Below are 25,769 nucleotides of genomic sequence, written 5' to 3' on the forward strand. Positions count from 1 at the left end.
GCATGGATTTAATAGAGATGGAGAGACTCAGGGAGGACCACTATTATAATAGCCACCTCCTACAAACACGTTGGGAAAAGCCTGCTCAGGTGAAATACTCTAGAGCTGTGCCCACTACTTCTGTTTGCACTGTGACACCCATCATTTATTGAGTAAAGAAGAGACTTTATTTTGCTTTAATCTAAATGGCCTGGCCATTGGTCTCCACATCTGATTACACCTCCTGCTTTCCTGCCTTGCACTTCTTGCTTGACAGGTTGAGGTGAGATGACGATAAGGGAACCTGGACTTGTCAGTCAAGAAGAGGGACGGGCTGGCAGAGGAAACAGGAAAAGCACAGGAGCACAAAGTGGCTTGGGCCTGCCCTTGGTGCACTTAAATGCTCATTTGCAGAATGAAGCAATGGATCATTAAGTGAAAAGTATCATTACATTGGGCTGGGATAGACCCTACAAGGCATTCTGCCTGGGTTATCAGTGGATTTCCTAGTGACACAAGAGAAAGGTCAGCCAAACCTGTTGATTACAGTATCTTATGAGTACGGGGGGTGTGCGAACTCTCCTCTGACATGTTGAATTTTTTTTGAATTCACAAGTTATAATAGGCCAAAAGTGTCTGGCAGTGGCTTACTCCACTCTCCACATTGAGAACACATGCATTCTCGGCAAACTTGGAGGAACAGCTGTTGGCTGAATGGGCCTTCAGCCAACAGTTATAGAAGGTGTGTGGCCACCTTAAAAAGTCTGATTAAATTCCATAAAAACTGTCCTGAACAGCAAAGTAATTAGCTGCAAATCAACCTCAAATTGGGTTGTCATCTGCCTGATCTTTTCAGCCCACTACTGTGTTGGAACCTGGACCTACTGAGGAGTACTGTGATCAGCCAGTCAGACCCAGGAATGGTCAGCAGGGATGGACCCAAGTGGGAATTGTGTATAGTGAAGTGTAATTTCTAGAACCTAAAAATATCTGGGACACCATGGGGCACAGGTTCATGGGGAAGAGGAGCAATTTACAATTGAAAATGGTGATCACAGGCCTGAACACAGGGTACGTGCACCTGCTGGCTGGGCCCAGCGATGCGCTAGGTTGTTGGCAAACATGCATTTCAATTCCTTGTAATCAATGATCATTTTCCAAACAAGCACATAAAAAGACACTGAATGTACGTGCGCAATGGCTGTTTATGTAACAGTCGTGTCTATTAATGAGCTTTTTCACATGATGCAGGAAGCCGACATCACATGAACACAATTACATTTATTATTCTGAACTAGGCGCGCTGCTTTGTGTGACTCTAACCAGAAATTGTAAGGTACGTGTATAGAAAGATTTGCATTGCCTTCAGTGCTATACTATTACACCCTATGCTGCTTATAAAATAATTATGGTGTAGCACATCCCCTTTGTATTGGCTCAGCTCCCCCTCACTTATAATTTTGAGAATTCTGTTGGATGGATGGAAATACTTTTTAATACCAATCACTATCTACATCACAAAAGTCATGTTTAGATGAGCAGGTTATAAAAAATGGTTTATATATATATACAGTGGATCTAAAAAGTCTACACACCCCTGTTAAAATGTCAGGTTTCTGTGCTGTAAAAAAAAATGGTTTATATATAGATATATAGATATAGATATATATATATATATATATATATATATATATATATATATATATATATTACTTTAAAGGGGGTTATCACATGACAAGCATTGATATGCAATCAATAGGGCAATGTAAATAAAGTATTACTGCAATATACATGCAATAGAAATATTGTTAGGTTTTTCTGTACATTACATTTCCCTTTCTTGTGCTGTTTACTCTTCTGGTCGATTCTGAACTCTCTCCATCCTCTTCTCTCTGGCACTTTTCATTAACTAGTCTCTAGTTGTATCTCTCTCTAGACAGCGGAATACCATTTTTCTATTTATTAGTGGAATGGCTGTAACTGTGAGCGACTATTTTCTATGCAGAGGAGGAAGGGGTTAACAAGGGTTGACTGCAATACGCTCCTGGGAGATGCAGGTACTTGAATGTTACTTGAGACAAGCTGACGGCCATCCACAGGAAAGGAAGAAACTAGAGCTGCAGAAGGGTGAGTAAAAAGCTAAGAGCAACTGTTTTTGCATTGATATAGTCAAAATGATGGTGTGCATTACTATATATATATTTTTCATGGGATGACTCCTGAAAAGGGTTTTAATACTGATGACCTACTCTACTGTCAGCAGATTTGTACCTATGACACTGGCTGACCTGTTAGGCTCCTTTCACACCTGCGTTAGGTGCAGATCCGTCTGGTATCTGCACAGACGGAACTGCAACTATAATGCAAACGCTTGTATCCGTTCAGAACGGATCAGTTTGCATTACCATGAACATGGGAGGCGGATCCGTTTTCAATTGCACCATATTGTGTCAGTGAAAACAGATCCGTCCCTATTGACCTATATTGTAAGTCAGGACGGATCTGTTTGGCTCAGTTTCGTCAGACGGACATCAAAACGCTGCAAGCAGCAGCAAGCTGATGCATTTTGAGCGGATCCTTATCTATTGAGAATGCATTGGGGCTAAACTGATCCATTTGGGACCGCTTGTGAGAGCCCTGAAACGGATCTCACAACCGGACCCAGAAACGCGAGTGTGAAAGTAGCCTTACATGTGCACTTGGCAGCTGCAGGCATCTGTGTTGGTCCCATGTTCATATGTGTCCGCATTGCTGAGAAAAATTATGTTTTAATATATGCAAATGAGCCTCTAGGAGCAACGGGGGCGTTGCTGTTACACCTAGAGCACTTATTTATCGCAAAGTGCCAACACAGCAATTTAACCTGAATGCGACAGTCTAATATAGTATATCTTCCATGTACTGTATCATTTAGCTATGGTAACCTGCCTACATTCAATGCGCTGCCTGTGCTGTTCATAGTGCGCCTGCGCTGATGAATGGCAGGAAAAGTCTAAGGCATATTGGTTCACCATATACTTTTTCCAGGGTACGGGTGCCCACAGAGAGGGCTCTGAGTGTCGCCACTGACCTAGAGGCTCTGCTCTCTCCGTAACTGCCATGTCCTCTGCACTTTGACACGGCCAGGCAGTGTAAACGTGATCATGTCTGGCCCTGACTTTTCAATCAAAGTGCAGAGGGCGCAGCATTTGCAGAGAGAGCTGAGCCCATAGGTGTAACGGCAACACCCCCATTGCTCCTAGAGGCTCATTTGCATACATTAAAAATTAATTTTTCTCAGCAATGTGGACACATATGAAGATGGGACCAAGACAGATGCCTTCAGCTGCCAAGCGCACATGTAACAGGTCAGCCAGTGTCATAGGTACAAATCTGCTGACAGAAGCCCTTTAACATGAGTCTATTACTTCATATGAATGTAGAGCATGTGTGGTATGGGAATACTTAGCTCTGGGCAGCACAAGTAAGTTTGGGTAATAGCTGTCATAGCAAACGCAGCTGTCCGACTTTACTAGCCAAGAAACAGAAGTCATCTATACACCTTATGAGGTTACAAGACGCCCATACTGCTATTATAGTACTATACACAGGGGTCACTTAGACGTCCTGGGTTGTTCACCTGACCATCAATGACTCCACATGCCACAATATCAAATGATGACACGTAGTACAGAAACCTTATACGTTATAAAATATATTAATTTATATAATTAATTCAATGTGGAAAGATCTTTAGCAGTTAGGCTGCCATATAGTGAGTTATTCCTTCACTGTATACCTACCAAGTACAGGGCCGTACATTGTTTAGTGGCAGTATTTGGCTCTACCTTAAAAGGGGTTCTCCCATGAAAAATATTCTACAGTTTTCAAACCAGCACCTGGATCTGAATACTTTAGTAATTACATGTAAATTAATAACTAAGTCAATAAAATGTATCTGTATAGCGCCACCTGATGTTTTTTATTTTTATTTCATTGTCCAACTCGCTGAGATGGCCACACATGCTCAGTTTCATCCTTTAATCGCCTCCTGAGCTGTAATAGGGAGAGCATGGACACGCCCCCTGAGCTGTGATAGGGAGAGCATGGACACGCCCCCTGAGCTGTGATAGGGAGAGCATGGACACGCCTCCTGAGCTGCGATAGGAAGATGTCTAATGGTTTATGTTTTTCATTCGCGAAATGTAACTCATAGAGAGGGAATCTGAGATTGTAGAGAAGTCCAACCTGCCAGCTTAATAAAGTTATAACCAGCTCCCCACTGAAATATATAAATGATTGTTGAATTATACAAGACTGTATTAAGGTGTAAGCCTTAGATTTTCCCAGACCCTCGAATGTTCAACTTGGGACAAAAACCTTTGCTTCCAAATGTTTCACTTAATTTACCAAGCCCATTAACGGTATACGTTAATAAATTGAACATTAAACATTAACGTGATTTAGCTGTAGCAGTCGATGTACCATATTAACTGCTCTAAGTACTAGATGCAATTACCTTGGCTCCCCGGGTCCCATGGTCACATTGAAGTATTGTATCAGTCAGATAAATCACCATTTATCAGAATTTTTTTTTAGTTCCAAAAGTCTGTGCTAATTGAGAATGGGGCAATGTTTTCCAGATGCACAACTCAAAATCCCCTGCATAGCCATAGATACAAATGATAAAATGCTGAATGCCCGCAGCCACCACTAGGGGGAGCTTAGAAGCTACTACGCTCCTTCTACTAGGAACATTACTCATTGAACAACTACAACTTCCATTGTTGCCTTCACTACTACTCTCCTACTCCCCTTGCCCTGTGTGCTGCTGTTTGGCTGTTTCTAATTGCTAATCAGCTTCTGCTATAACACTGTGCCGATGAACTCATTTCCTTGCCAGAGCAACTAGGTTTAAAGCCTGTTAAGTTCCTTGCTATGGTGTACTGTTTTCAATGGTCTGCCTGTGTACTGACCTGTGTATGTTTTACCATTGTGATCCTCTGCTGCCAGCCCTGACCTTAGACCAGTTTTTCAGATTTGAACAAACTGGTCTGCCCTGACCTCGGCATGTTTATATGTGTTTTGCCTGTTCCTTAGGTGCCTTGCACAGGTGTCTCTGATCCTCATGGGTCAGCTGTCAACCAAACTGGGACCACTCCAGGAGGTAGTGGTCTGGTGGTTCCCTGCAGCGAAGTCCAGAACCCTGTATAGGGGTTAAAGGCTGAATGAGAGGGAGCAGCCAGGATAACACTATTAGGTTTACCCCAAAGCCAAACCGGTCGGTGAACAGAATGGAACCACACCCACTAGCGTATGACAGAATTGATTACTACTAATAATAAATTTTATATATATATATATATATATCACACATACACACACACACACAGAGCGAGAAAGTGAGAGAGAAAGAAAATGGAGGCAACACTATGATTAAAGTGAATATAAAGTGGACTCAATTCACCCATATTGCTGTAATGTTTCAGCCCAATACAATTGCCTTGTTTCATGTTTTTGCCATAAATCAACAGTATAGGTGAATATAAGTAACTTTGTAATATATCTCATCAGAGAAAGATGCTTCCTTCTGCTCTAATCAGGGTCTTCTCCTGGTACCCCCTTCTATAACTCTTAAGTCACTGCTCAGGTCCATCTACTGTGAAGACAAGCTGCAGCTCACTGAATTATGGAGAGGGGAGAAGGAGAAGAACGAAGGAGCTGCTAAAGACTGAGAGACTGCTGCTTTACGGTCTTAACTGCTGAATTCACATGTGAACTGCTCAGTACTGTATTATACCCTACACTATTGCTGCTGCTTCTGAGGGTGTGAGACAGAGTAAAGAAGCAGATTCTCCTGTTTCTCCACATGTAGTGTATGGGCAGATATGATTCCAGTTGGTCTCCACCAATTAGCTCAGAAAAAAAATAGAATTACAGGTGGCACAGGAAAAACTAATAACTAGTGTTGATCGATCGTTGATAATATTTCTGTGCAGGTTAACATGTAGCTCTATAGTGTAGTGGTTAACATCCTTGCCTCTAATGTACAAGGTTGGGAGTTCGAATCCCGGCAGAAACATTCCAGAAATATATATATATATATATATATAAAACTCAGATAGTGCAGCAGCACAGTCAGAGTTGGTGGACTGGGTGCAAATCCCCACAGAGGTCGGCTCTTCCTCCACGATATACAATAAATAACGAGGCAGCACTTCCAGCTTTCAGTGAACGGGTGAAGACCCCAAACTTTAATCCAAGCGACGTTTCGGCCTGCTCAATGAGGCCTTTATTTTATATATATATATATATGTATGCTTCTGAAATGTTATATATATATATATACACACTGCCTGTCCAAAAAAAATTGTCGCTACCTGGATTTAACTAAGCAAATAGTTATGAGCCTCCTATTGGATAATTACTGCATGGGCGATTATCTTTCAGCTGGCAATAAGTTATTTAACCCGAACTGTGAGTTGCTTCTCATTTCTAAAACAACCATGTCGAAAGACACATCTCGTGGTCATGGAAAAGATGTTAGTCTGTTTCAGAAGGGTCAAATCATTGGCATGCATCAAACAGAGAAAACATCTAAGGAGATTGCAGAAACTACTAAAATTGGGTTAGGAACTGTTCAAAGCATTATTAAAAACTGGTTAGTTTTAGTTAGATAGTGGGGACCCATCGTATTCGAGGAAGAAATGTGGCGGGGCAAAAATCCTGAATGATCGTGACCGGCGATCACTTAAACATTTGGTGAAACAGTAGAACTCAGGGCTATGTTTAATAGTGAAAGTAAGAGCATTTCCACACGCACAATGCGAAGAGAACTCAAGGGATTGAACCTTATCAGCTATGTAGCTGTAAGAAAACCACTTATCAGTGAGGCAAACCAGAACTAAAGGCTTCAATTTGCTAGGGAGCATAAAGATTGGATTCTGGAGCAATGAAAGAAGGTCATGTGGTCTGATGAGTCCAGATTTGCACTGTTCCGGAGTGATGGGCGCATCAGGGTAAGAAGAGAGGCAGATGAAGTGATGCACCCATCATGCCTAGTGCCTACTGTATAAGCCTGTGGAGGCAGTGCTATGAATTATGAATTAACTCATGTGGAATTATATACATAACAAAAAAGTGTGAAACAACTGAAAATATGTCATATTCTAGGTTCTTCAAAGTAGCCACCTTTTGCTTTGATTACTTCTTTGCACACTCTTGGCATTCTCTTGATGAGCTTCAAGAGGTAGTCATCTGAAATGGTTTTCACTTCACAGGTGTGCCCTGTCAGGTTTAATAAGTGGGATTTCTTGCCTTATAAATGGGGTTGGGACCATCAGTTGCCTTGTGGAGAAGTCAGGTGGAGACACAGCTGATAGTCCTACTGAATAGACTGTTAGAATTTGTATTATGGCAAGAAAAAAGCAGCTAAGTAAAGAAAAACGAGTGGCCATCATTACTTTAAGAAATGAAGGTCAGTCAGTCCGAAAAATTGGGAAAACTTTGAAAGTGTCCCCAAGTGCAGTCATAAAAACCATCAAGCGCTACAAAGAAACTGGCTCACATGTGGACCGCCCCAGGAAAGGAAGACCAAGAGTCACCTCTGCTGTGGAGGATAAGTTCATCCGAGTCACCAGCCTCAGAAATCGCAGGTTAACAGTAGCTCAGATTAGAGACCAGGTCAATGCCACACAGAGTTCTAGCAGCAGACTCATCTCTAGAACAACTGTTAAGAGGAGACTGTGTGAATCAGGCCTTCATGGTAGAATATCTGCTAGGAAACCACTGATAAGGACAGGCAACCAGCAGAAGAGACTTGTTTGAGCTAAAGAACACAAGGAATGGACATTAGACCAGTGGATATCTGTGCTTTGGAAGGTATATGGAAGAAGATAAAGAACTAGCTGACTGCCTCAATGAATACTTCTGTTCAGTCTTTACGAAGGAAAATGAAGGAAAAGGACCTCAGTTAGGAAAGAAGACTAATGAATCTTTTGATGCATGTGTCTTTACAGAGGAAGAGGTTCTAAATCAGCTGTCTAAAATCAATACAAATAAGTCACAGGGGCCTGATGGGATACACCCAAAGCTATTAAAAGAGCTCAGCGGTGAACTAGCAAAACCATTAACAGATTTATTTAACCAATCAATGGCAACAGGAGTCGTCCCAGAAGATTGGAAATTAGCAAATGTTGTGCCGATTCACAAGAAAGGTAGTAGGGAGGAATCGGGCAACTATAGACCAGTAAGCCTGACATCAATAGTGGGGAAATTAATGGAAACCATACTTAAGGAGAGGATTGTGGAACATCTAAAATCCCATGGATTGAAAGATGAAAAACAGCATGGGTTTACTTCAGGGAGATCATGTCAAACTAATCTTATAGATTTTTTTGATTGGGTGACTAAAACAATAGATGGCGGAGGTGCAGTAGACATCGCTTATCTAGACTTCAGTAAGGCTTTCGATACTGTCCCACACAGAAGGCTTATCAATAAATTGCAGTCTTTGGGCTTGGACTCCCATATTGTTGAATGGATTAGGCAGTGGCTGAGGGACAGGCAACAGAGGGTTGTAGTCAATGGAGTATATTCAGATATTTGTTACCAGTGGGGTACCTCAGGGATCTGTTCTGGGACCCATATTGTTTAATATCTTTATCAGCGAAATTGCAGAAGGCCTCGATGGTAAGGTGTGTCTTTTTGCTGATGACACAAAGATTTGTAACAGGGTTGATGTTCCTGGAGGGATACACCAAATGGAAAAGGATTTAGGAAAACTAGAGGAATGGTCAAAAATCTGGCAACTGAAATTTAATGTGGATAAGTGCAAAATAATGCACCTGGGGCGTAAAAACCCAAGAGCAGAATATAAAATCAGTGATACAGTCCTAACCTCAGTATCTGAGGAAAGGGATTTAGGGGTCATTATTTCAGAAGACTTAAAGGTAGGCAGACAATGTCAAAGAGCAGCAGGAAATGCTAGCAGAATGATTGGGTGTATAGGGAGAGGCATTACTAGTAGAAAGAGGGAGGTGCTCATGCCGCTCTACAGAGCACTAGTGAGACCTCATTTGAAATATTGTGCTCAGTACTGGAGACCATATCTCCAGAAGGATATTGATACTTTGGAGAGAGTTCAGAGAAGAGCTACTAAACTAGTTCATGGATTGCAGGATAAAACTTACCAGGAAAGATTAAAGGACCTTAACATGTATAGCTTGGAAGAAAGACGAGACAGAGGGGATATGATAGAAACTTTTAAATACATAAAGGGAATCAACAAGGTAAAAGAGAAGAGAATATTTAAAAGACGGAAAACTGCTACAAGAGGACATAGTTTTAAATTAGCGGGGCAAAGGTTTAAAAGTAATATCAGGAAGTATTACTTTACTGAGAGAGTAGTGGATGCATGGAATAGCCTTCCTGCAGAAGTGGTAGCTGCAAATACAGTGAAGGAGTTTAAGCATGCATGGGATAGGCATAAGGCCATCCTTCATATAAGATAGGGCCAGGGGCTATCCATAGTACTTAGTATATTGGGCATACTAGATGGGCCAAATGGTTCTTATCTGCCGACACATTCTATGTTTCTATGGTCTAATGAGTCCAAATTTGAGATCTTTGGTTCCAACCACCGTGTCTTTGTGCGACGCAGAAAAGGTGAACGGATGGACTCTACATGCCTGGTTCCCACCGTGAAGCATGGAGGAGGAGGTGTGATGGTGTGGGGGTGCTTTGCTGGTGACACTGTTGGAGATTTATTCAAAATTGAAGGCATACTGAACCACCATGGCTACCACAGCATCTTGCAGCAGGCATGCTATTCCATCCAGTTTGTGTTTAGTTGGACCATCATTTATTTTTCAATGACCCCAAACGCACCTCCAGGCTGTGTAAAGGCTATTTGACCATGAAGGAGAGTGATGGGGTGCTGCGCCAGATGACCTGGCCTCCACAGTCACCGGACCTGAACCCAATCGAGATGGTTTGGGGTGAGCTGGACCGCAGAGTGAAGGCAAGAGGGCCAACAAGTGCTAAGCATCTCTGGGAACTCCTTCAAGACTGTTGGAAGACCATTTCAGGTGACTACCTCTTGAAGCTCATCAAGAGAATGCCAAGAGTGTGCAAAGCAGTAATCAAAGCAAAAGGTGGCTACTTTGAAGAACCTAGAATATGACATATTTTCAGTTGTTTCACACTTTTTTGTTATGTATATAATTCCACATGTGTTAATTCATAGTTTTGATGCCTTCAGTGTGAATCTACAATTTATTATAGTCATGAAAATAAAGAAAACTCTTTGAATGAGAAGGTGTGTCCAAACTTTTGGTCTGTACTGTATATAATTTTTTAGCCATAATATATTTATAGCTTTTGGAGATGTCATTCGTCTAGGGGTTCACATACTTTTCCCACCTGCACTGTGAATGTTTACATGGTGTGTTCAATAAAAACACTGGTAACATTTAATTATTTGTGTGTTATTAGTTTAAGCAGACTGTGATTGTCTATTGTTGTGACTTAGATGAAGATCAGATCACATTTTATGACCAATTTGTGCAGAAATCCATATCATTCCAAAGGGTTCACATACTTTTCTTGCAACTGTATATATGTTTTTAGCCATAATATATTTACATATATTATTATATATTTAGAATATATAATATATTATAATATATGTAAATATATTATGGCCAAAAACATCAGTAGTAGTTTCCCACATAGTATGCATTCATATATATCAGATTTTATATATATATATATATATATATATATATATATATAGAAAAACGAAGAAATCCAGCAGGAGCATCAACCTGAGTGTGGGTGCACTGTCCAGTACAAGGTAGCGGCAATACCTCAAGTATTATAGAAACAAAAATAATCCGGAATGCACTCCAAGATAGACGTGAAACAAGTGATTTATTCACCCATAAAAGGCGCAACTCGCGACGTTTCGGCTCACAGAGCCTTTCTCAAGCTTGAGAAAGGCTCTGTGAGCCGAAACGTCGCGAGTTGCGCCTTTTATGGGTGAATAAATCACTTGTTTCACGTCTATCTTGGAGTGCATTCCGGATTCTTTTTGTTTCTATATATATATATATATATATATATATATATATATAACAATTTTTTTTTATAACACATTTATTTTGTGCTATACATTTTTTACAATTACTAAAAAAAAATATAAAATATATAAATGTAATCTCTATTTCTGAAATGTTTCTGCTCGGATTCCAACTCCCAACCTAGTACATTAGAGGCAGAGATGTTAACCACTACACTATAGAGCTATATGTTAACCTGTACAGAAATATTAAATACCGTATATACTCGAGTATAAGACAATTTTTTTGGCACATATTTTTGTGCTCAAAAAGCCCCCTCATCTTATACTCGAGTCTAGGTCTGTATTATGGCAACTTACATTGCCATAATACAGACCATGACATGTTGGGGGCCGGAGAAGCTGTTACTTACCTTTACAGCTGCTCCGGCACGTCCGCGCGGCACCTCTGTTAAGCTCCCAGTGTAAATCTCGCGAGACACGCGGGCCGCGAGATTTACACTGGGAGCAGACCGCGAGATTTACACCGGCAGTAAGTACCGGCCCCTGCACAGCCTCCCCTCCCCCTGGACAGCCCCCCCTTCCCCTGGACATCCCCCCCTCCCCCTGGACAGCCCCCCTCCCTGGCCAAGTATGAAGTAGGGAACAAAAAAAAATAAATAAACAACCTGATAAATATAAAAAAATAAAAATGCCCAGTTGATGGGAGTCTCTACCACTCATCCTCTGCAGCCTCTGTGGGTGGTCCAATGACTGTTGATATCACCGCTCTTCTTTTCTCCTGCACGCCGGCCGTAACGCAGCGCATGCAGTAACACTGCGTGTATAGTATGAGCCCCAACACAGGCTGCTCTATGCCAACATAGTTGGCAATTCTTTTTCAAAGTCTTTTTTTTTATCCTGTTAGGAAATTTACCAGTAGCTGCTGCATTTCCTAGTCTTATACTCGAGTCAATAATTTTTCCCATTTTTTGGGGGTAAAATTAGGGGCCTCGGCTTATACTCGAGTATATACGGTAAGTCTTCTGCTGAATAGGAATACTTACTACATCAGAAACTTCTATGAGGTTTTTCTGACACAGGTTAGCATCCAAGTTTATAGTTGAGTGGATGTACAAGGGTTTGGGGGTTCAAATCCCAGCAGAAATAGATGCTAAATTACATTTAAATACACTGACTCGAGCATCGCACACGAGGTGTTCTGCCGAGCATAGCGATGCTCAAGCCTAACTGGTGTTTGGCCGAGCATGCTCGATCAACACTACTAACAACAAATGCCAGAAATAAGTCATAAATGAACAGAAATTGTGTTATTCCATGTGTACACTCACAGCAGCTTAGTCTACTTTCACACTAGCAGGACGGACCTCTGGCAGGCTGTTCCGTCGGGTGAATAGCCTGTCAGATCCATCCTGCCGCTAGTGACCGTGTGCCCCCGAACTGCCGCTCTGTCCCTATTGACTATAATGGGGGGCGGAGTTCTGGCTGAGGCACGGCAGTGCATGGCGAGCGGCTGCCGGAATAAAACTACGACATGTCCGAGCTTTATTCCGGCAGCCTTCGCCGGAACTCCACACCGCCCCCCATTATAGTCAATGGGGACGGAGCGTCAGTCCAGGGGCACAGGGTAGCTAGTGTGAAAGTAGCCTTATTCAAACAAATTACCTGAAATTAAGGGTACACTTAAATTTTTTTAATGGCTTTTGAAATATCAGAGTCAGGTTAGAAAATGCTCCACATACCACTGCTGTATGAAGGTGCATATTCCAATTGTACAGAACATAATTGCAATAATTATCTTCCAAATTCTACTAAACTGCAAATTTGCATAAAAACTCAATATATATCACATTATCAGATTGATTTGCTCTATAATTAATTATTGCAGAAATCCAGTGCATAAGTAAAAAAAAAAAAGTGAATAGCGCTTTCCTCTGTCCTCGGCTCAACCCTCTCCCACAATGTGCAGGGCTTTCAGAAGGCTCGGTGTGAAATATGCAACACTACAGCACCTAGGAACATCCTGTATGCCAGATGCACATTGCCGTGGTTGAGAAAGAAGCCACTAGAACTGGAGCATGAAATGCAGACATTAATTCACCTTTAACAAGCAGTAATCATTAGAACTCTGCTCTCTGCGATGGCACAGCTCAAACTTCCCTGTAGTTTTATTGACAGAAGATATTGACTATTTTTTCCAGTTAGCTAAATTACTATATGCTGGAATTACCAATAATGGAGCAGAAGGCTAAGGGTGAAAGCAACAAATGATCATTCAAATGCTCTGGAGTCTGAATCAATGTCATATACGGTCTAGGTCTCGTCCCCTGCGGCCCAGGCTGTGTCTCAGCATCACGGGGGCCCGCATGCTCTCCAGGCTCATTATACTTGTGCGTAATCTGGTTTGTTCATTTTCTCTATGTCAAGTATATAGACTGGAGAAAGGAGAATAAAGGAGGCCCCCAACTCATAACGTTGTCAGTGGACTCCAAATACAATGAACTGGTTCTGACTACCATGTATTAAAAGTGGGTGTCCAACTAGGACAACATGCAAGCGGGAAATGCTAGGTACCAAAATAATAGTGGTGATTGTATTTTAATACAAGCTAGCCGTATTCAGATTTCTGACCATGACCACCTAAATTCTCATATTTCTGACTATGACCGCTAAATTCTCATATTTCTGACCCTGACCTCCTACATTCTCATATTTCTGACCATGACCTCCTACATTCTCATATTTCTGACCATGACCTCCTAAATTCTCAGCTGTTTTTTGTTTTGTTTTCTGGTTAACAGAAGGTTAATAGTAGAATAAAGGAGGCCCCCAACTCAAATATTTGTCAGTAGCCTCCAAATACAATGAGCTGCTTCTAACTACCATGCAATTAAAAATGGGTGTCTATCTAACTAGGACACCATGCAAGTGGGAAATGCTTGTACCAAAATAAGTGGTAATTGTATTTGTACATAAGCTAGCTATATTAATATTTCTGACCATGACCTTCTAAATTCTAATATTTAATAATTATAAATAATAAAATGTATTTATATAGCGCCACCATATTCCGCAGCGCTTTACAAGTTCATAGGGTTCATGTACAAAACAAAAATAACCTAATGTGCATTAAAAATATATAAGTATACCCCTGTCCACCTTATGAATACAGTAAATTGATGTTTTATAACCTGAAGTAATCGCCTTTCTTTCTGCCCAAGGGGCGGCGTTTCAGCTCCACTTGCGCCCAGCCAGCCGCCCCCTAACCGCCGTTTTGAAGCGCCGCCCAGCTCATCAATATTCACTTCGCTGGACGGCTTCTGTTGTCCCCGACCTTCCGAGATCCAGCGCATGCCCAATAGAAAGCTATGGGCATCGGACTCACTTTCAGCTTCTGCACATGCGCCCGGCACCCATAGCTTTCTATTGGGCATGCGCCGGATCTTGGAAGGTCGGGGACAGCAGAAGCTGCCCAGCGAAGTGAATATTGACAAGCTGGGCGGCTCTTCAAAGCGGCGGTTGGGGGGTGGCTGGCTGGGCAGAAGTGAACTGAAACGCCGCCCCTTGGGCAGAAAGAAAAGCGATTACTTCAGGTTATAAAACATGAGTTTTCTGTATTCATAAGGTGGACAGGGGTTACACTTATATGTTTTTATTACACATTAGAAGACCTGTGCAGTCATATATACAGCTAATTATGCTTATTGGGCCTGTCAGTGTCCCTTTAAAATCTGAGGAATTAGGGGTGACACATAAGGTAGTTGATTGTGATCAGTAGGATTTGAGCCATTATTGAACTGACGGGAGTGGTGCCGGCCGATCTGCTTCGGGTTTGGGACTACTAGAGGATAGAGTTTAGGCCAGAGGAGTTGGTGGGGGAAGGTTTAGTCTGGGAAAAATTATTTTAGGTAGTTTGATAAGCCTGCCTAAAAAGATGTGTTTTTAAGGCACGTTTGAAGGTGGAGAAGTTGTGTATTGACCTAGTATTCCGGGGCAGAGTATTCCAGATAGTAGGTGCAGCTCGAGAAAAGTCTTGAAGACGGGAGTGACAGGTACGAATTATGGAGGTTATTAATCTTAGGTCGCTAACAGAACGGAGACCATGGTAGATGGAGATGAGGGAGGAGATATATGGAGTTGCTGCGCTGTGCAGAGCTTTGTGGGTTAGGGTGAGAAGTTTGAACTGTATTCTGTGGTGGATGGGCAATCAGTGAAGTGACTGGCACAGACTAGTGGCATCAGTGAAGCGGTTGGATGGATGGATGAGCCTGGCTGCAGCATTTAGAACAGTTTGAAGGGGGAAGAGTTTAGTGAGAAGGAAACAGATTAGTAATGCGTTGCAGTAGTCAAGACGAGAATGGATCAAGGCAACAACAAGAGTTTTTGCAGTTTCCACCGTAAGAAAAGGGTGGATTTCTGACCATTACCTTCTAAATTCTCATATTTCTGATCATGATGTCCTAAATTCTCATATTTCTGACAATTACCTTCTACATTTTCAAATTCCTGACAATGACCTCCTAAAGTATCATATTTCTGACCATGACATCCCAAATTCTCATATTTCTGACTATAACCTCCTAAAGTCTCACATTTTTGAACATGACCTCTTAAATACTGTTATTTCTAACCATGACCTTCTAAATGCTCATATTCTGACCATAACCTCCTAAATTCTCATATTTCTGACCATAACCTCCTAAATTCTTATATTTCTGACCATGCCCTCCTATATTCTAGTTTTTTATTTTTTGTTGTTTGTTTTTACAACTTTTCTTAACTCTGCTCTGGTCAACTGAAGGTTATGGCTACACACCTCAAATTTGTCTTCACTTGACTACTCGAATTGTGCATCTACTTCAGACTATAATACATTCACGTGATGGCCTGATCTGGCGACTGTGAACATCACTATTATTGCTAAAGATGCCATTGTACTCGGCTGCCTCCAGAGCCCTACAGAAGTTGACTGGGGTGGTAGCATACATGCTCAACTGCAAGGCAACTTGAGGAACTTGTTCTCATTATGGTGTTGGACCTCCAATGACTACATACTGCACGTATCCCTTATCCTGTGGATAGGGAATATGTTTATGTCTTGGGACATCCCCTTTGAATTCCTGGAGTGAAGACCTGGGTAGATCCAAACCAAAATTGATGAGAAAAGGGGGGTTCTTATAGTCAAAAAGCCAACATGGTACTCCTGCACCACATTTATCATCCAGCCTGAGCCAATGTGATAAATCTGGTGCAATTCTAGACAACTTGTCTATGTTTACGCCATCTACAGAATTAATAAATCTGCCCCACAGTACTACTGTATATGTGATCTTACAGTGCAGCTGTTAGAAATGAAGAGGTTTAGGGCTTTGCATGGACCAAGTGCATTGATAAATACACTGAAATACATTGTATGCTACCCCTGTGCTCCTATCATATGTAATTTATCATATTGATGTGTGACAGATAAACCTTTGGGACCCTAGAGGCCCAGGTGTGACGACTACTTCTGCACCCCTTGTCCTACAGATAGGCTGTACTTTAGTTCAGCATTGCACAAATTCATGCCATATAAAAAATATGTGGCAGCAACATGAATGCAACATAAATAACGGCAATATGTAGCTCAGTGTCCACCTTCGGGCACCATTTTACAGTTTATGTATAAAAGGGTCATGAAATCTATATTTTGTATTGATCTCAAGGTAAAGCCTGCAATATATCCAGGGGCTGTATTCATAATTCTGCTGGCTTCAGGCTGGAGATTTCTCAGCATTCATTGCCAGTGAGATCACAGCTTGCTAGTGATTTGTTATCTTTCCATCAGGCACTGTACAGTAATTTGACATAGGAAAAGCAAATTGCCCCACTGATTTAAAGGCTTTTCCCAGAAGTTGGATATTGATTACCTATTCTCAGAGTCGGTCAATAATATCAGATCAGTGGGGTCCAACTCCAGACACTCCCACCAAACAGATGTTTGAAGGAGGCCACAGAGCTCAATGGAGCGCTACAGCCTCGTCACAGAATATAAAGCTCAGCGCCGTACATTGTATAGCGGCTGTGCTTTGTACTGCAGCTCAGCCCCATTCACTTGAATGGGACTGAGCTGCACATAGCCCATGTGATGTCACAGCCTGCAGCCTCTTCAAACAGCTGATCAGTAAGGGTGCAGGAAGTAGGATCTCCAGCAATTAGATAATGACCTTTCCTGAAGATAGGTCATCAATGTAAAACTCCTAGAAAACCCCTTTAAATGAACTCTTAGGGGAATGTCTGACGACAAGCATGTGGTCTGCTACCAATGACAACCAGTAGAATTGTGAGTGCAGTCTTGAACTGTAATCCAGTCTTCAGAACCAGACACTTCAAACACATTAGCTTAAAGCGTCACTAAATTTTCAACATGCTTTGATTAATCAATAGTACAGTGTGTGTACAATTTCTGGCCATTATATCACTTGCATCTGCCATTTTTTACAGTTTTCCTTTATTTTCCCAGACCAGCTGCCATCCACCACACACACAAAGTAGAGGAGAATCTGCTTCCTAACCTTCTATTACTCATTCAAAGCCCCAGGTTCATGGAGGCCATTATTGAGAAGTACTAACATGTACGTTTTTGAATTTAGCACTTGTGCTGAAATAGAGACTTCCTATGTTGCTGTGCAGGCTTCTTTGTCTCTGCTATCTCACTCATGGTGCTGCCCACTCTTCCCCCTCCCCTCTCCATAGACTTGTATTGACATGTATAATAGGATACTGCAGCAAAGCTGGTCCATCTCAAGACGTAATGAAAACGTTTTTTAAAGTGAAAAGCAATTAGAAAGGGTGGAGAGAGAGGTAAACATCCAATAACATCAGAACCAACCATTTTTCATTGATAAAACATATTACAAAGTTTCTTGTGGTCACTTGTACTATTGATTTATGCAAAGTTAGCTATAACATTTTTAATTGTTGGCTTGGTGGCATTCTTTTTTTTCCACATATTTTAGGAATAATTCATGTTTGGGTTTTGTTTTGTCATATTTTTAACCTTAAAATTTGAAGAAATAGTTAAAAATATGATTTTTTTTTTACATTTTAGCTATTTGTTGTCTGGTAATAATATAATATTACCCTAATACACACTATATTAGCATCGTTGTCTACTGAAAATTTTAAGACATTTCCAATTTAGTGCATTGAATTCGGCACATTTACACTGACATTTATAACTGTTAGGACTGTGCTTGGTCTAGTTACAGCAAGTAGAAGCCTCCTAGAACTGGCATTCTTGTGATCATATGACCAGACCAGATCCCACCAGCAGTACCTGTGAATCTATACTTACCTGCTCCTTGTCGCTCCGGTCTCGGGCTCTCTTTACTGGACTTACGGAACCCACCTGTCATCTTCCGCATAGACGAGGTCACATACGCTGCTGTGAACTCAGGTGTGAACTGGCTCAAGTGCCGTTTGCACATCATCACCAAGGCATTGGCTGTAGCAGCAGATGTGTCCATGTCCATGTGGAAATTGGCAAGAGGGTAAAGTAGAAGTCCAGTAAAGACAACTTGGAAGCCATGGAGCTAGAACAAAGAGGAGGGCAGCAGGTAAGTATAGATCTCTTTACATGGACCGGTGGATGGGAGAAAATTAAGGACAACCCCTTTAAGAGACCTGGACTGCCCCCCATAAACCTATGGTGGGTGTTCCATAACCGATTAACTGTATTCTGCCAGTCACCCATCTGCAGATGTCAAGCTTGTGACACCTCTCTATACATGGGCTTATCCAGAATAAAATCAAAATTATAAAAACAATGAAAAATGTAATATCCTAAATATAAATGTATGAGAAGGAAAGGTCAGCAACAAGATTCTGTGAAAAATCATGTATTAAAATCTGCTCCAGCACCAATCTCTAGAACGGGAACCGCCACTTTTCCGTATGCGACATACAAGCAAATTAAAAGCTGCTAAAATGTTTTTTGGGTGAAAGCCAATATGGATTCATAGTTTGTCATCATGTCCTCCACGTCTCCGCACTTGGAAGGCACATTACACAAACCGCTATCTTCTGACTTCATCTTGCAGTATAAGGGAGCGGCTACAGCTGACACTGAGCAGCTGTGCCTGGTGGTCTGAGTCTGTACAAAATGGTTGACCTCAGGGCCAAAACCTGCAGTGCGGTTCGGCTTACAGGGGTAGCTGGAGAGATTAAAAAAAGGACAAAAACAACATCTGCTCAGCCATGTCATAAAGCCAACCAGGAAAAGCTGTGATCTACGAGGTGAAGCTCGACTGTGCAGAACTTCATTAGACTACGCAGAAAACAACCTCTTAGAGCACCCAAGGACCTTCTGCACGGAGCTCTACTACACAACTTGTGCGCCGAAAGTACGTTAAAGGGGTTGTCTGGTTTAGAAAAGCATAGTGAGTTTATGAAGGGGTCCCCACTTCAGGACCCTTATCTATAAACCAGTCACAGCACAGGGCAGCTATAAAGTGCTCGTCTTGCTCTGGAGGACCCAGCACATCCATGCGTTACATGTACAGACTATTTATTTCAATTGGAACTGTGTAATGCATCATTCCTCCTGTGGGGGCACTGCAGGGGAATTGAACACACACTGTTAAACTCCTCCACATGTTACAGCTAATTACTGGGGGTAAACGTAAGCACAAGCAACCTTCCTCAGGTAGAGGGCTAGCCATGATATAATACCATGACTGGCAAACCCCTCCCCTATCTTTACTTAAAGAGGTTCTGCGGTAGCAGAGTGTGCATTATATGGTACTGCTGAACTTTTCTGGGTAAAACAGAAGCATGTGTCAATTAATACTATTCAAATGAAGTTCTGCAGAAGCCAGATATGTATTATTAAAGGGGTTGTCTGAGTTCAGAGATGAAGGTTTATCCCCATTTTCACCCCTCCGGCCACTCTGACATGAGCTTTGGAGCATTTCGTGCTCCGATGCTCTCCTTTGCCCTGCGCTGGATCGTGCAGGGCAAGGTATTGTTCATTTATATTTTCAGACTGCTAGGTGGAGGCTTCCACCTAGCACTGTTGCCAGTGATGTCACGGGCTCTGATGGGGGGGCATTAGCACTGATGCCCGGCCATTAGTTCTGGTGACATCACTGGGCTTACTGCTGGGCAGAAGCTTCCGCCTAGCTTACCCATGGAGAGCCTGGTACATAATCGGATCTCCAAAAAAAAGCCTTTGCCCTGCGCAATTCAGCGGAGGGCAAAGGAGAGCATCGGAGCAGTTTATGCTCCGATGCTCATATCAGGGGGGTTGCCTGGGTGAAAATGGGGATAATGTCCTCTTTAAAGGGACCTGTCACTGGGATTTTGTGTATAGAGCTGAGGACATGAGTTGCTAGATGGCCGCTAGCATATCTGCAATACCCAGTCCCCATAGCTCTGTGTGCTTTTATTGTATAAAAAAAAAAGATTTGATACATATGCAAATTAACCTGAGATGAGTCCTGTCCCTGAGATGAGTCAGGGACAGGACTCATCTCAGGTTAATTTGCATATGTATCAAATTGTTTTTTTGACACAATAAAAGCACACACAGAGCTATGGGGACTGGGTATTGCAGATATGCTAGCGGCCATCTAGCAACCCATGTCCTCAGCTCTATACACAAAATCCCGGTGACAGGTCCCTTTAAGCATAATGCAGCGCCAACGGTAAAATAGAATTATATAGATAGATAGATAGATAGATAGATAGATTAGATCAATAGATAGATATTTTAGACAGACATAGAATACACAGTGTGACAGAGTGTCTGGAGAAGTAGTGGACGGGGTCGATGTGTGCCCAAGATTTCTCACTTCTGTCATTTAAAAGCAACCAGGAAAATGTTCAGGAGAGGTCTCTGCAACTCGGGTGTTGCTGGAGTGGGGAGAGAAGGGCGGGCCCCACTCCATCCGGACAGTCCGGCTTTTGGGCTGTCAGGTAATTACTCCTCAGGTGTGCTGGCCTGATATAAGGCTGAGAATGCAGACACAGCTCTCTCAGCCTGGGAACAGGTTACCTGCATGGAGCCTGTGAGAGCACTTCAAGAGGTATGGACTTTGCTATTTTGTGTAGGTGCTTGGTATTAGGCCGGCAGTTGGTCAGGGAGGGCTCATGCTGTATAGTTAGAGCCGGACAGGCTTAGGATTTTTGTTTGTTATGTTTTATGTTCTGTACCTCAACCTGACAATAAAACTGGCTGAGGTCAGTTAGATGAAGTTCCTGCCGTGTGGACTGTAACTTCTTCGGTGTGCCTGCTAAACTGTGCCCGTCTACCCAGGAGACGACAGCCCCGCTACCTAATCCCTTATAATAGCTAGACATCGAACACTAGGACACGGAATAGATAGATATGGAACAGATGGATGGACAGACGGTGGACAGACAGATGGATATAGATAGATGTGTATAAAATAGATAGGTAGATAGAAGAGGTTTTGCCACAATCACGGTAAGCATCTAAATATATTTTTCATGTTTGGACTTTATTCAGAAATGCTCCTTTTGAATTGAACCTCTACAAACATGACACGTAGTCATTTGCTGTGTGTGCGCAGTGAAATGTCCTGGAAAATGTGAACATATCTGTAATTACGTTTGTCCAAATTACAGTTTTGCTGCAGTCATTGTGGCACAAAAACTGTTTGTCAAATATCTAAAACATACATACAAAAAGAAGGAGACAGCAGCGGGAGTTTAAGGCACAGGTGCCGAATATTACACCTCCCATTTACATAGAGGAGGTTTACTTTGGCCTCACAGAACCTTGGCTATATCAAATGTGATTGGCCTAGATCACCACATACTTACCTACTCTCCTGGAAGACTTTCAGGAAAAGAGGAGGGGGCTTCCAAGACTAGGCAAGTATCCAGGGGCGTTACAAAGATGCGCTGAGTCTACTGAACCAATTTGACCTGACGTTACTCATGTTTCTCATAAGGGTGTTATCCACATAGCCGCGCCCCCCTCCCCCCAACACACACACAATCATCTAACCCCTATACAGGGATCTAGACTATACTGCAGGGGAACCATTAGGCTTTTACCTTTTTAAAGTAGACTTTGTTTAGTAGACTGCTGACACACAGGGGTCAAGAGACACTGCTACGAAACACCAAGGTCTGAGGCAAATCTGTAGCCAGGGATAAGCCGAGGTCTGAGCACAGTTTGTGCAAACTAAAGTCAATCTAAGGGTCAGGGCAGGCAGTTTAGGGTCGGAATAAAGATCAGGCAGAGGTCAGGCCTTGCAGAGAAGGGTTTAATCCAGAGACAGGCAGAAATCGGTACACATGGCAGCGAACAAGAAAAGTAGCGCATCTTTGTAGGAAACTAGAGAACTAGAACCTATTGCTTAGGCACCCTGCTGGGGACCAGGTGAGCATTCTGTGTCTGCTAGGAGAAGTCAGGTGTTCTGGGCACAGACTGCCAGTATAACAAGGGGGCAGCACTGCCAATATAATTATTATCAGTCTTGTTTTCACTGCCCTTCTGCATCATCCAGACGCAAGGGCCAACAATGGTTTCTTGCCCCGACATGAAAGATGATGAACCCCCGCTACCCCAAGGAGCAGGTCCATGAGACTATATAGGAAAGATATATTAAGACCAGAGTTTCATATGCCAGTTTTAAAGGGAATCTGTCACCAGCGACCTCTCCATCCAGCTGTTTGCACAGACACATAGCTGTGGTAAGCCCCTCCCTGGCTGCTTTGATTGACAGGGTCAGTCAATGGCAAAGCAGTGAGGAAAGGGCTGGCCACAAAAAGGAGAGGAGCCTGGGTGCAACAAGAGCAATGGTGACGCCCCATTGCACTAAACTTCTAATCTGCATATTAGGAAAACGTATCATACCTCAGGAACTTTAATCAGGTGAATCACAGTTATGTGGCTATGTAAACAGTTGGATAGGGAGGCCGCTGGTGACAGACTCCCTTTAAAACGAACTCACTCTTAAGAATTTTGGGGCATCTTGGACCGTCTTAAATACAGAAAATTCAATCTACGTCTGCTCTTTAAAGATGTTAAATCTTTCAGGAAAAGAACTGGTCCCTCTATCTCCCTGTCCACTTTTCAAAAGGACTGCGCAAATACGATGTGTGCCATCATATGTGACTTTTTTACACCACACAATTGCCACAAATGGCTTAAAGAGGACCTCTAAACACTCCTGACATGTCTGTTTTATTAATGACTTGCATCCCCCATGTAATAACAATTCTTGAGCATCTATTCTTATGACTCTGTGCTGTGCCATTCCTTTACTATTCCTGCTAGAAGGTATGAATGAATTGCCAGCAGTTTGCAATGTAGAACCAGCTGGGTGTTACCAGTCGGGGTGTGTCACTTCACAGTCTATTCAATCAGTACACCTAATGTCAAACTGTGGAAGGACAGTTCTATCTGATCTGTACCGGTTAGAAAAATTCTGAATAATGGATCACAGATGGCGGTGATGAGCTGCACAATCGGGGTGGTGCACCCAAGGGTCTGATGACCACGTTCAGTCCATGCACGTGCATCCACAGATCCTGATGACAGACCCGATAAGGATATCGTCACTTAGCGACAAATATCCAGTCAGATTCACAGGAATCAATTAGAAGCCGCTGATTATGCCCGCCACAGTGTCATTCCCATCCTGGATCAAAGGCTGCTCTCATTAAAATGCTGGAATGCCACGCTCTACTACCGAAAAACAGGAACTTCAGCAAATTAGGCCGAGACACCGGCTTAATTAGTCAGCAGAAGCGGCCGTCTGACACCTTGTGTTCAGGGAGTTCCTTTTCTTCTTTCCAGGTAAAGTGATCCATACTCTTTTTCTTTTTCATATTTTATTTAATGTCTTTTTTGCTCCTTTTATTCTAAAATGTAATAAATGTCATTTCGGTAATGGCTCTCCAGGTGCGAAGGATTTCTGTGCCTATTTTATGCTCTGTGGCACCATACCGCTGTGCTTAATGCATTATGTAAGAGTCATTACTTCAGCTTACTTACCCAATGCAGTGGTCCAATGCAGACCTTGGCAGCGAGAAGCAGAACGGTCGGGTCCGTGGGACGCATCTTAGTGCACTCTTTCAGTACCGAAACAGCGTAGGCAAACTGGGGGGAGCAAAGGGAGAAGGCTTAGAAAACAAGATCAGGGAGAGGCAATGCTATAAAGAGCATCTGTTACTGGGTTAGGACTTGGAAGCGGTGATAGTCTTCATTAAATGGAATATATTAAAAACTAAGGGCCACATTTATAAAAGGGGTTATCCAACTTCTATAATGCCCCCATACAGGTTGTACTTACCCCAGCACCCACGTCACTCCTGATGCCCGCATGGTTGCCGTCACGTGGATCAAAATATCTGGCGATGGCGGAGGTCATGATGGGGATGATGGGGCAGCCAATAGCAGGTTTCGATGAGAACATGCGTCCTTAGTGTCACTCGTGATGCTAGGGAGGCTCGTCCCCGTCACAACCTATTAGCTTACCCCCAATGGCCGGATGTTTTGATAAGTGCAGAGATGCAGCGGTGGCCGTGCAGGCATCAGGAGTGACGCGGGTGTCAGGAAGAGGGGTAAGTTTAACCTGTATGTGGTGCCTGGGCATTTTGGGGGGCATTATAGGAGTTGGATAACCCCTTTAAGACCGATGTTTTAGACACCAATCTTAATAAAGCCCTGCACTGGCGGTGGAACAGCGGAGGCCTTTACTTAACTTCGGCGGATCCACCGCCGCTTCTAAATATAAGACTGCGTTCTTGTTGTCTTACATTTAGACAATTTTCTACGCTTAAAACAGGCGTAGAAAATGGTAAAGGAGACCCTTCCCCGACACGTCCATTTTTTTAGACCTGGTGTGAGTGGGGGAAAGTCCCAGAATGCAGCACAAAGGACCTTTGCGCGGCAATCTGCCCCAGAAATATGCTTAATATTGACATATTTCTGTTTAATAAAGGACCCCCTAATTGTTTAACTCTGTCCTTAAAATAAGGTGGTAACAAGTCCAAGATGTTAGTCCCTTACTGAAGAAGTCTACAAGGTGGAGCTTGTGTGTTAATTCACTAAGGGCTCTAGCCATTATTAACTCTGACTGACTAATCTAGTAAAAAGTAGGACACAGATAGAAGGGAGTATGACAGAAGCAGACTACATAGCATCTACATGTTGTCTGTTTCCATGGAGATGCATAAATCTGCACAGGAGCTATAACAGTAGGAAATATTTAAAGGGGTTGTCCTACAAACAATATTCTACATCTTTCAAACCAGCACCTGGATCGGAATACTTTTGTAATTGCATCTAATTAAAATTTTTGTATAGCTACTGAGTTATTCACTGAAATGTATCTGTACAGCGCCACCTGCTGTTTGCTATTTTTCTAAATTCTCTGTCCTGATCACTGAGATGAACATACATGTTCAGTTCCATGATCCAGCCTTCAACTGCGACCAGCTGCAGTAGAGCAGAAACACCCCCTGATAAAGCTGACTAGGACTCATGTTTAAAGAGGACCTTTCATCTGGCAGAAAATTGTGAACTAAGTATCATGATCTGTACAGCGGTGCCCAGGGATCTCACTGCACTTACTATTATCCCAGGGCGCCGCTCCTTTCTCCTGCTATGCCCTCCGGTATGTTCGGTCACTTGGTTATAGTGGGAGGCTGTGAGCTCTGCTCTGCGATTGGCCAGCGCTACAGCCTGGAAGAAGGAGACGCCCAGGAGAAC

The 25,769-nt window shown here is 42.6% G+C and overlaps 1 protein-coding gene across 1 annotated transcript in view; it reads right to left on the reverse strand.

Moving 5' to 3' along the window:
• The window catches only part of TTC7A (tetratricopeptide repeat domain 7A), a 367,921-nt gene that overhangs the window by 183,541 nt on the left and 158,611 nt on the right, over positions 1 to 25,769 (reverse strand). The window contains exon 12 of the mRNA XM_044289765.1: positions 24,051 to 24,155. Coding sequence (XP_044145700.1) covers positions 24,051 to 24,155 — 105 coding nt within the window. The remainder of the gene's footprint in view (positions 1 to 24,050; positions 24,156 to 25,769) is intronic.

This window comes from Bufo gargarizans, chromosome 4 (assembly GCF_014858855.1).
Source record: "Bufo gargarizans isolate SCDJY-AF-19 chromosome 4, ASM1485885v1, whole genome shotgun sequence".
Taxonomy (NCBI): domain Eukaryota; kingdom Metazoa; phylum Chordata; class Amphibia; order Anura; family Bufonidae; genus Bufo; species Bufo gargarizans.